We start from the raw sequence: 10,888 nt of genomic DNA on the forward strand, positions 1-10,888 counted from the left end.
TTCCTTTTGCTCTAGAAAATTCTCAATGTCTTATTCGATCTTGGATGTTGGCACATAACTGTTTTCCATGAACATCTGATGGGCTTATTCAGATTTATCCTTTCTTGTCAGTTCTTCCAAGAAACCACCTTTACTCACTTTTTTCTAGCAAAAAACTACTTCCAGTGACACAGAGATAAACCACATTATCCTCAGTGGTAACACGGGCGATCTAGGAGTCCAATCCAGGACTGTCTAACAGGATGATTATTGGCATTTCCAAAGTAGCTTGTGAAGTTTTAGATGTACTTACTTTGGAAGTTGAGAGAGGCTGCTCAGTTAAGACCATTCACTGCTCTTTTCAGAAGTTAAGAAAATTGTTTCATTTGCTATTCCTCTCAAGCTACAAGTTCATGAGTCTGAATCACTGTGTATCTGGAGGGGAACCACTCAATCCTGAAGTGATGGCAAAGTGGAAAATCCAGACAGGGCTGGATATCTATGAAGGTTATGGCCAGACTGAAACAGTACGTTTACATTAATTCTTGCAGTATGCCTTTTCAAAGGTAACAATACTGGAAGCACAGTGTGCTTGATAAATCAATGGAAAAGGTGAGAATCACTTAAATGACCTTTATTAAAAGGAGGCTCTATATAATTATATAGTTCTAAAATCAGCTAGCTGCACATTTTAGTGTTTATAGGAAATATTATGGTTAGAGTTCAGCCCCCTGCAAAACACATGACAGAGATTACCTCAGATCAAATAACTTGTAGTAGAACTCTTCATCATCTTTACTTAAAAGGCCAAACTAAAAGAAATTATTTGCTCTGGGTATCAATTTGGCTTGTCCAGGGTTTTAATCAAAAATATTAAATCGGTTCACATCTCAGACTTCGCTGTAAGTGAACATTAACGAAGCTATTAAGAGTCAGATTTCAGGCATTCTCTCCTCTTACCCTTCATACAGTCCCAAATTAATTGTCCCATTATTGAAATAAGATCTGTAATAATTTCACATCTGCTGTCTTGCAAATTCAAGTGTTTGCAGAAGAACCCATTGGCTCAGCCTGAGCACAAGCAACCTCATTCCACATGGCTGACCTGAAATGCCTTAGTCCTGATTCAGCCCTTGTCACAACAAAGCCATGAAGAGATGTCATACCTAATGCAAACAATAAAAAAGTCTACGAGATATTTCACAAATTGAAAAAAAATATCTATTATGCAGGTGACAATATGTGCCAATATGAAAGGAATGGAAATTAAACCTGGATCTTTGGGAAAAGCTGTTCCCCCTTATGATGTGCAGGTATGTTGATATATCACATCTCAGTTCAGCTGCAGTTGTGGGTACACAAGTGAGGCAATGCTATCTGTGTCCCTTCTCTGTCCTGCACTGTGCTATAACAGATAATTTGCAGAGCTAATCAAAGCAATAATGATATGTCCTTTCTGCAGATCATAGATGACCATGGGGCTATTCTGCCTGCAGGGGAGGAAGGCAACATTGCTGTCCGAGTTCAACCGACACGACCATTCTGTCTGTTCTCTGAGTACTTGGTAAATCTGAATTGGTCTGTCTGTGCTTGCTGAGAAGCTCAAGAGAGACCCATGGCAAAGTTCTTTGACTTATTAAAGGAGCAGAATTTCATCCAGGATCTTCACAAGGTCTCACTAGGTTGCTTGAGGGCTTCGAGCCTGATCAGTATGTTGGTCTGCTATTCCAGGAACAGACTGACTGGCAGAGTATAATTTTGAGATGCAGTGTGAACCAGGACACACCTTGTTCCAGACCTGTACCTGGCAGTTGGCATGGGCTTCATGTTCAGTGCATCACTCCTTTCCCTTCCATTCTACTCCTATCCTTGGTTATGGATTAATGAAGGAAGCCCATAAAGGTTACTCTAATACCTTGGAAGCTCAGGGAGGCTTTCCCAAGAGCACAAGTATCATACTCCCTCATACCACTGGCAGAGGTACCCACAGATTGATCATTAAAATCTTTAGAAGTTACACATTTCAGCATGCCTGTGTCTGTGGTGTCAGAGAAACCCTTTGTACAGTTGCCTGTCACACAGATGATGTGCCCAAGATCAACAGCACAAAGACAAGCTACAGCATAAAACCCTTACGTGAAGATCATCATATGGCTTTGTGGTAGTGGCATATGTAATCTAACATTGCTATTCAAATGGGAATGCTCTACCCACTGAAAGCAGAACGAGCTTAAAAAAACCAAGTCAGAATGGCCGCTTTGGTTCAGGCCAAAGGTACATCTAAGCTAGTATTCCATCTGTGGTGGTGCTGAATTGTAGTACATACTTGAGAAAACACTAGAAACAGGTAAATATAAAGATATTCTCTGCTGCATTTTGACCATCATGTTGAATAAGCTATGGGAAACCTATCTATGTGTTTAATCCTCTTCTGACCCCCCATAATATTTGGATATTTGTAACATCTTCAAACAGCAACTTGCACAAAGTAATTGCTCACTATGTGATAAAAAACTTCTTTTGGTTCAATACTATTACTTTGATTTTTCGTTAGGTCTTCTCTTGTCAAGGTGTTTTTCCCCTGTAATCTAGACCCCATAGATCAATGTAGATAATAAAGTTTTTCCTGTAGGTCACCTCATTTGTGTTTTGATCTCAAAAGTAAGGAGTAAAAAATTTCCACTGACAGGAGGTCTTTGTGGCAACACCCTGAAAGGATAAATCATTCATCTGAAGAGAGTGGGTTATGCATTTTAGTAATTTGCTGTGATGGATGGGCAGTTTAATGTAGCATGGCCTTTTTGCCCTAGAACATGAATCCATATATACACAAATGCTCTTTTCCACCTCTCACATATTTCCACCACAAAACTGCTAATTAATGCGGCTGGTTTTTTTACATGAAGACATAAAATAGTATTGAACATACTTATTTTGAGAACAACTTAAAAGGTTGTCTTGATCATTTTCAGCACCACTGCAAAGTAAATGCATTACATTTCACTAACAATGGGATACATGTTTTGAAATGTTTGATTTTTCTCAGGATAATCCAACAAAAACTGCTGCCTCTGTGTGTGGAAATTTTTATGTCACTGGGGACAGAGGGATTATGGATGAAGGAGGATATGTCTGGTTTGTTGGAAGAGGTGATGATATAATTAATTCTTCTGGGTAAGTTAGTTGCTTCTAGATGTGCTCATTTGCCCATTAAAATTCAATCTGCAAAGACCAATTGAATGGCTAGCTTGCTATGACTGTCATATCTGCATTTTCTCCTAGGTATCGTATTGGCCCATTTGAAGTCGAAAGTGCATTAATACAACACCCTGCAGTCTCAGAGTCAGCTGTGGTCAGCAGTCCTGATCCAATTCGAGGGGAGGTAAAAAGAGAAAAAAAATACAGAAAGAAATGCACTTTATTCTAAACATCAAGTTCCCTATAGGTACTAGGCTTCCTTGGAATTAAATATGTTGCAGATTTTTGAAATTAAAATGGGTTAAAAAATTATAAAAACATATCTTGACAGATCTTAGAATTTCAGAATTTTTTCCCTATTAGCAGAGTTTGATGTGGAAGAAAAGTTTGACTCTTCAGACTTCCTGTAGCATCTTTTTGTCTGAGAAATAGTATTTGGATTAGTTCTCTTTTTGTCACTAAGCACATAGTGGCAATGATATCCAGAGTGTTTAATTCTTCTTTTTATATTTTTCAACTTTGCAACACTTCTTTGACCCTTGGGGTGAGTCTTTCAGCTGTCTTTTTTTCTGTTCTACAGCTTTTTGAAAGTTTAGTCATGTATAAAGTTAAGAAGGAAAAAAAAGGTGGAAAAATAGCAAAAATCCTATGCTGGAGAGTATGTCCTTCATGACACTGCATTCTGTAATAAACCCATGAAAAGGGGAATCAAGAAAAAAAAATTTGCATTCTGAACATTGATACTCAATTTTGGCAACAAATATATCCCTTTATTGCCACATATGGAAGTTAATGGAGTCTCTTTTGTTGCACAGGTAGTCAAAGCCTTCGTTGTTTTAGCTCCTGCTTTTGTATCACACGATCCAGAAAAATTAACTCAAGAGCTTCAGCAACATGTCAAGAAGGTGACTGCACCGTACAAGTATCCGAGGAAGGTAAGTACACCACAGAAAGAAAGATCTAATTGTATAAAAAATTGAACAATTTTTGTCCTGCCTCAGTTTCTTTTCAACTGCATCCTGACAAACACTCCAACCATAATAGTTAAATAAAGTAAAATAAAAGTAAATTACAGGTTCTGTTGCAGCTGTGGCCTTGGTTCACTGTATGTGCTAGAAAGGACCCAAAGGGAGGAAATGGTAATGTAACTTCTCTTTAGCAGGGTCCAGTCTTCCTTTTATGAGATACTGTGGTTTTCACAGCAACTCACATGGGCCAGGCATTCAGCTCATACCAGTTCCTCCCTTGAGCTCTGTTCAGACTGTCAGCCAAAGCAAAAGGGAAGTTCCTACTGGCACCAGAGGGGTTGGAATCCATCCCTTACAACCAAGAAAAACGGCAGTAACTCCCTGGCCTGACAGCTGAAGCACTCATCTCTTCAGGACTGTGGTACTTGCCTCTGCAAGTACTGCCTGTGCAGTCAGCTAAGATGTGTAGTAACAAATTTCACCATCCCAGCCCCAAGCCATGTACCTTCCCATCTTTTTACTTCAGCCATAATAAAGGTGTGTCTTTCCTTGCACCTGGGAGATGAATCAGAATGTATTTGGCTAAAAGTGAGCATTTTTGCCTTTCAGGTGGAGTTTGTTCAAGATCTGCCAAAGACAACTACTGGGAAAATCCAGAGAAAAGTTCTAAGGAACAAAGAGTGGGGAAGAGTATAACATGATCTGGAAACTGAGAAGAGAAAATTTCCATCATCTGTACCAGCCATAGCACATCACACTTGGCATGTGGTCATTACCCAGAACACTAGGAGAACATATGGAAAAATAAGCTACGGGGGGGAAAAAAAGGAGATTATAATGTGTGGTTTGAGGATGTGTGGTATTAAAACCACTTCTGTCATCAACCTACAAATTTTCGGAAGGGAGAAGGTGCAAGTAATTAAGAATGAGGAATGGGAGAGAGAAGGGATGGATCAACGAGCTTACAAAGGTTTAAATTTTTTTACTGGAATTAGTATAAAAAGCTTCCTTAAAAAAAAAAAAAAAGTGTAACTACAACATTTTACAACATTTTGTTAATTACAAATAAATGAGAAATTAATAAAAATAATCTTTGTCCTGCAGTGAGTATCAGCAGTGAAGTGATATTCTCTCTTTAAAAACTATCACTGTAACATTCCCAAATTCTTTCTGAGTGGAAGAAGAAAGACGTATTCTTTAACTGCTTCTCTTCATCATGATGAATTTGTGATCTACTTAAATGGTTAAAATGAGGGAAAAGAGAAGATACAAAGTACTTTAGGTTAAGGTGCAAATTATGCACAATTAACGACGTTGTAAATTATTACAAGAAAAAGGTTACTTCACAGGAAGAATTGTGCTGCCTGGTCTGTTTTGTGCTATGTTCTGTTCTCATTACTTCAAAAGAAGTAAATGATAAAGTAGAAGGGGTTTCACTCCACATCCTTTTTGACAGTGTCCAGGTCTCATGTCTCCAGAAAAAGGCTAATCTTTGCAGTGCCTTGTTTGGGAAACACCTGTCCTGAAAGCTGAATGAGCCGAATGAAGAGGATCTGCCCCAGCCAGCTCTCAGTCTATACTGTCCACAGCAAACAGGTCAGGAAAACGTCATTTGTCTGAATTCCTAGTGTTGCTGATCATTGAGAAGAATTTGGAAAAATAATTTCTGATTCTTGCAGCAGTTCGGAGGACTGTGTCTTCTTGATACTTCTTTTCTTACTTCATTTTCACCTCTAAGTTTGCAGATGAAATGGTGCTAAAAACTGTTGAAGGCGCTCACTGCAAAACTTTGCAGACATTTTTGTCGACCACTGGGGAATCCTGGATTTAAAATGTTTTTCATCTTGCCACTCTTTAATACCATTTCCAGTCTTCAATGCTGTTCCTGAATGTTCTTTCTCTCCTCTCACGGGCTATTTGGTAGATTTTGTCATTGCAGTGCTCCGAAATATGTAGATTATAGCTAAATCATAGGATTAGAGCAGACTAAGAAATGAGAAATATCTTACTATGTTATTAAAAAGAATAATAAAAATCTTTAGGCTTTTCTGTTAAAGAAATCAAAGTGGATCCATTGTTTTTTAGCACTAACAGTACAGGTCACAACCTCAAAGAAAGGTTACATTTAACAAAAATCTTAATACTTTTACTGACTTTTGTTTTCTTGAGTAAGAAAAAAACCAATAAAAATTAATGTATATCCTAATGATATAAAACCCCTTATTAATGTGCATTTTCTATGAACAAATGTAGGGAATGTTAAAGAGACCATTTTTCACCAGTAAAACTTTTTTAGATTATTTTTTTCCACCAGGTCTTGTTAATAGAGTTTTGATTTAAAATGTAAGTATCACATAAGTAAGTTTCTGCTCTATAATCCTGATTCTGAAGTGGGTGGCACTTAGGGACATAATAACAATTTTCTATCCATGTCCTGTGATTCTTTTCTGAGGAGCAAATGTGATAGCATATAGGATAATTTACAGCTGGTTGGTATTTCTCTACTACAGTCTCCACATAGCATGGAGAATACCGTGCATTACTGTTGAGTTTGGCAAAGCATCTGTTCTAGGGGTAAAATCTGCATCCAGATTTTTTATGCTGTCAGGTGTCACTGAAAAAATTAAGTTGTGCAAGTTCTAGGTATTTGAGTTTATTCACCTGATAGGCAGATGAAGTAGTTCTGTAAAAGCTCATGCTAAGGAATAAGGAAATAATGCCACTGTTAAATAAGTTACTTTTTCCTGGGGAATAAAATTTGACCAAAACTGAGATCCATTTATCAGAGAAGTAAGGATAAGTGGTTATGGTTGAAGGCACGGAACAAGAAGTAAATGAATATAAAATGTACTTAAAAACCTGGGACAAAGGGCAAAACTTTTTAGTTTTGCTCAGGCCACAGGAATTCCACATGGAAAATTATTTAATTGAGTGTTTACCTATAATTTTATTCCTAGTTTTGTTCCTAGCTTCATCCTTTGTAAGAACAGAAAAGAAAATTAACCTGTATTTCAACGGTCACTCACCTAACCTTGTATTGAGTTTAGTAACTTGTGTTTGGGGTTTGAAAAAGGAAAATCAATAGATAGACCCAAGTTTTAGAATCATCATAGGCCACCAGGACTCCACTGGCTCCTGTCTGACTGCAGCTCTTCCAGACACAAGCCAGTTTTGTTTTGTTTTGGTTTTTTCCCCCATATTTGATAATCTTCATGTGCACTTATGAGGAGCCTCTAAACAGCATTAAAATTTTTAATTGAGCACAGTTCTGAAGCAATCTTCTCGAATGCTGAAAATAATAATAATGGTAATATAAAAAGAGAGAAAGAAAGGAAAAAGATGAGTAGCAATGGAAAAGAAGAAGGTAATTGTACTTAAAAGCTTTTAGGATCATTATGGTGAGTACAGATGGAAGAGGTGTCTATGTAGAGAGACAAATGTGGAAGCATCTAAATTAAATTTGGGGACCTACATAAGGGATCACTGAAGTGAAAATTCTTGGGATAGATGTGGTGGATGGATACGTCAGTCAGCAACTGTAAAATCTAAAGCAGGGAGAATCTTGATGGAAGCAGTCAGTCCTTAAAAAGCTGGTGGTAAAAAATATAAGCAAGCAGCATGGGGAACTTCACATTTAATTGAATGGTTAAAAACAGTCATTTGGTTGTGACTAGCCTAAGTGACTTCAATTAATAACTCATCAATTCAGAACTGAATTGTCTTTGGATAATCTCAAGATTAATTTCTCTCCCCTCCCCCCCCATTTTTTTTGTTGCAGGATTCATAACAACAATTCTGCTAATTTTCTTACATAGTCTGCAGCATCTACATACATCATCTTCTGCCATGAAGTTGTTGTTTAAATTACAGACTCTAAAATCCTTCTGGACTCTGAAGCCTCCTAATAGGACTTTTCATGGACACCCCAGGCTGCTTACCTCTGATGTATATTCACAGTACGAGTCAATCAGGCGAGGTGAACAGGAAATACCAAAGTACTTTAATTTTGCAAGTGACGTACTGGACAAATGGTCTGAGATTGAAAAGGTAGATGATATTTTGTGCGCAGATGAAATACTTTAATTCAAAATTTAATTTTAAATAAGTTGGGGTTTTTTTTCTTTATTAAAAAAAAAATCAGTTGCAGAAACCAGTTTGCATTAGGAAATTATACAAAAATCTCATTCTTTCTTTATTTTATAAGTGTCTCTGACCCTTGGTGCTCCCTATGTAGGTAGAAAAAGCAAAGAGAGGTCCCTTTTGACTTTGATTTAACCTTGGAATGGCTGTGCTTATTCCTTCTGTGTACTATAATATTAGATATTCACATCATAAAAATACAGGTAACATAATGGTAACATTGCACGCTAGGGAAAGTTCTCCCACAAATGTTTAATTGCCTTGCTCCAAAGTGGATTCTGCATTTGTCAGGATGCCCTGTAGTTAGTGACCACTTAACTCCCCTCTTCCTGAGCAATCAGACTAGAAGGGGTCCTGGGATACCGTGTTTTCATGGTGTTTTATTTTGCCCTCTGCCTGTGCTGCTTCTGTTTAATAGTGTTCCACAACTCCATACAGAATATCAGAAGTATTATGTAAAGTATTTAATGTTATTTGTTATTTTGTAGGAGCATTATGCTCAGCATAAGACTTAAACCGAAATGGGATCCAGACTAGGACTTGTGTCTGGAAACAATTGGGCTGGTAAACATTTCAGGTTCAGAAAAGTAGAATTTCTTGTGAGTACCTGAGCTTGATCCATAACAAATCTCGATCAGTTAAGGACAAGGGAAAAATAATAGCTTATGTGCCAGTTGTGAAATACTCAAATCTTCCATAATTTGCACATATTTGTGTATTATAATTTCATGGTCTTTCAGAGGAAAATGTTTTGGTTTTGAATCTCTGTGTTTTGTAGGCTGGAAAGAGATCATCAAACCCTGCATTTTGGTGGATAAATGGAAAAGGAGAAGAAGTGAAGTGGAGCTTTGAGGAGCTTGGGTTCCTGTCTCGGAAAGTGGCCAATGTGCTGACTAAAGTATGTGGACTGCAGAAGGGGGACAGAATGATTGTGATCCTGCCGCGAGTCCCAGAGTGGTGGCTGGTGATTGTGGCTTGCATGCGAGCAGGTCAGTGAGCATATCTGAGACTGGTAAAACTGGTTAATGCAAATCACTTGAGAGGATCAAGAATGTATATGGTTTACAAAGGAAAAGTATTGTAATAATCTCTTGAGTGGCCTAGCTACCAATTATGCAGGCAGTCCTGAAGGATTTGCATTAGGTGCCATAGAATAGGTGGCCTGTGCAGCAGGCATGGAGGTGACAGAAGGCAGTGGAGAGCCGTGGAAGACACCAAACAGGTCCACATTTCATTCCTTACAGGAGAGTCCAAGCAGCTGCATTATTCCATTATAACTGCTTGGCTTGGGAGTGCCAGGGCAAATTAATCTCAAAGGTCAGTTCAAGAATAGTTAATAGTTTAGGTTCTTAGAAGAGAATCACATGTGAAAAATGCCATCCCAAACTAACTTTATTGCTCTTCCAGGAATTGTCTTAATTCCAGGAATATCCCAGTTATCAGCCAGAGACATACTATATCGACTCCAGGCGTCAAAGGCCACGTGCATCATTACTGATGACACACTGGCTCCTGCTGTGGACTCAGTGGCATCTGAGTGTCAGTTTCTGAAAACGAAGCTAATCGTATCCAAAGGCAGTAGGGAGGGATGGCTGAACTTCACTGACCTGCACAAGTGAGTATGAGTTAGTGACACTGCAGTCATGATGCAGAAAGCAGACGTGTTCACCACAAAAGCTTATTTACAAGCATCCGTTAACTACAAATACTCATCAAATACCAATATTAAGGTATTAATAGTGACTGCTTGATTGCTGATCCACATCAGAGTTGTTTACTAACAGTGGTCTTGTACTGGGAAGTTTCTGTCCTGTTCTTCTTAAGGGGAAGTCTGTGTTTGAGGAAGTATAACTCCATATTATTTTAGTCTAATTTGGTGAAAAGCTGCTGTGAAGCTGATTTGGGACAGGAGTTCTTAAATATGCAGTACTTCATTACATTCTGAAGGCTGTGTAAAACAACCATTGAAGTCACAATTACATTCTCTCTTTTAAAGAAACCAATTGGATGACCATTCCTGCGTCAAAACAAAGATGCAAGACTCAATGATGATCTTCTTTACCAGTGGAACCACAGGTTCTCCAAAGATGACTGAACATTCCCAGGGTAGTCTTGGTTTCAGACCTCTTTTAAGTGAAAGGTATGAAAAGCTTGGGCCTGGTTGAACATGGGATAATTGAAGCTGCATAGTAGAACTGATGAAAAATTACTGAATAAGAAATACCAATGTGCCAGTCCTTCTCCCTCTGGAATCGGACTAGAAACTCCAGCAGATTTCTAGGGAAGTAGGATCACCCATAGTGTTTGTATTTTTGAATTAATATCTCTTACCCTTTCTTTAGAGTGGTTCAAAGGACAACCATCAGCTGGGAATACTATAATGCAAAGAACCAAGAGATACCATGCTGTTTGGGCTGCCAAAAGCTTTGTGTCATGTAGATGAGCAGAGGCAGAGTTTATGTTGATGGCACAGATCACCTTGGTTCCTCGGCATCCTTCGAACTGAAATACCTGGTGTCCAGCACAGCATCCATAAATACTCCTGCTTCAGCCCTATCTTCCTACCTAGGGGAAAGTTACTTTATTGAAATTCAGACTCCTCT

General features: G+C 38.3%; 2 protein-coding genes across 2 annotated transcripts in view; both read left to right on the plus strand.

Moving 5' to 3' along the window:
- Window positions 1-4,841, plus strand: part of LOC104521200 (acyl-coenzyme A synthetase ACSM3, mitochondrial) — a 10,618-nt gene extending 5,777 nt beyond the window's left edge. The window contains exons 7-13 of the mRNA XM_010163127.1: window positions 383-506; window positions 1,212-1,292; window positions 1,442-1,543; window positions 3,026-3,153; window positions 3,262-3,361; window positions 3,993-4,112; window positions 4,755-4,841. Of these exons, the coding sequence (XP_010161429.1) occupies window positions 383-506; window positions 1,212-1,292; window positions 1,442-1,543; window positions 3,026-3,153; window positions 3,262-3,361; window positions 3,993-4,112; window positions 4,755-4,841 (742 nt within the window). The remainder of the gene's footprint in view (window positions 1-382; window positions 507-1,211; window positions 1,293-1,441; window positions 1,544-3,025; window positions 3,154-3,261; window positions 3,362-3,992; window positions 4,113-4,754) is intronic.
- Window positions 4,842-7,930: 3,089 nt separating this feature from the next.
- LOC104521201 (acyl-coenzyme A synthetase ACSM4, mitochondrial) overlaps window positions 7,931-10,888 on the plus strand; it is an 8,891-nt gene continuing 5,933 nt past the window's right edge. The window contains exons 1-4 of the mRNA XM_010163128.2: window positions 7,931-8,192; window positions 9,064-9,274; window positions 9,693-9,900; window positions 10,282-10,425. Of these exons, the coding sequence (XP_010161430.1) occupies window positions 7,992-8,192; window positions 9,064-9,274; window positions 9,693-9,900; window positions 10,282-10,425 (764 nt within the window). The 5' untranslated portion in view covers window positions 7,931-7,991. The remainder of the gene's footprint in view (window positions 8,193-9,063; window positions 9,275-9,692; window positions 9,901-10,281; window positions 10,426-10,888) is intronic.

The sequence above is a fragment of the Antrostomus carolinensis genome, unplaced genomic scaffold, assembly GCF_000700745.2.
Source record: "Antrostomus carolinensis isolate BGI_N321 unplaced genomic scaffold, ASM70074v2 scaffold20082, whole genome shotgun sequence".
Taxonomy (NCBI): Eukaryota; Metazoa; Chordata; class Aves; order Caprimulgiformes; family Caprimulgidae; genus Antrostomus; species Antrostomus carolinensis.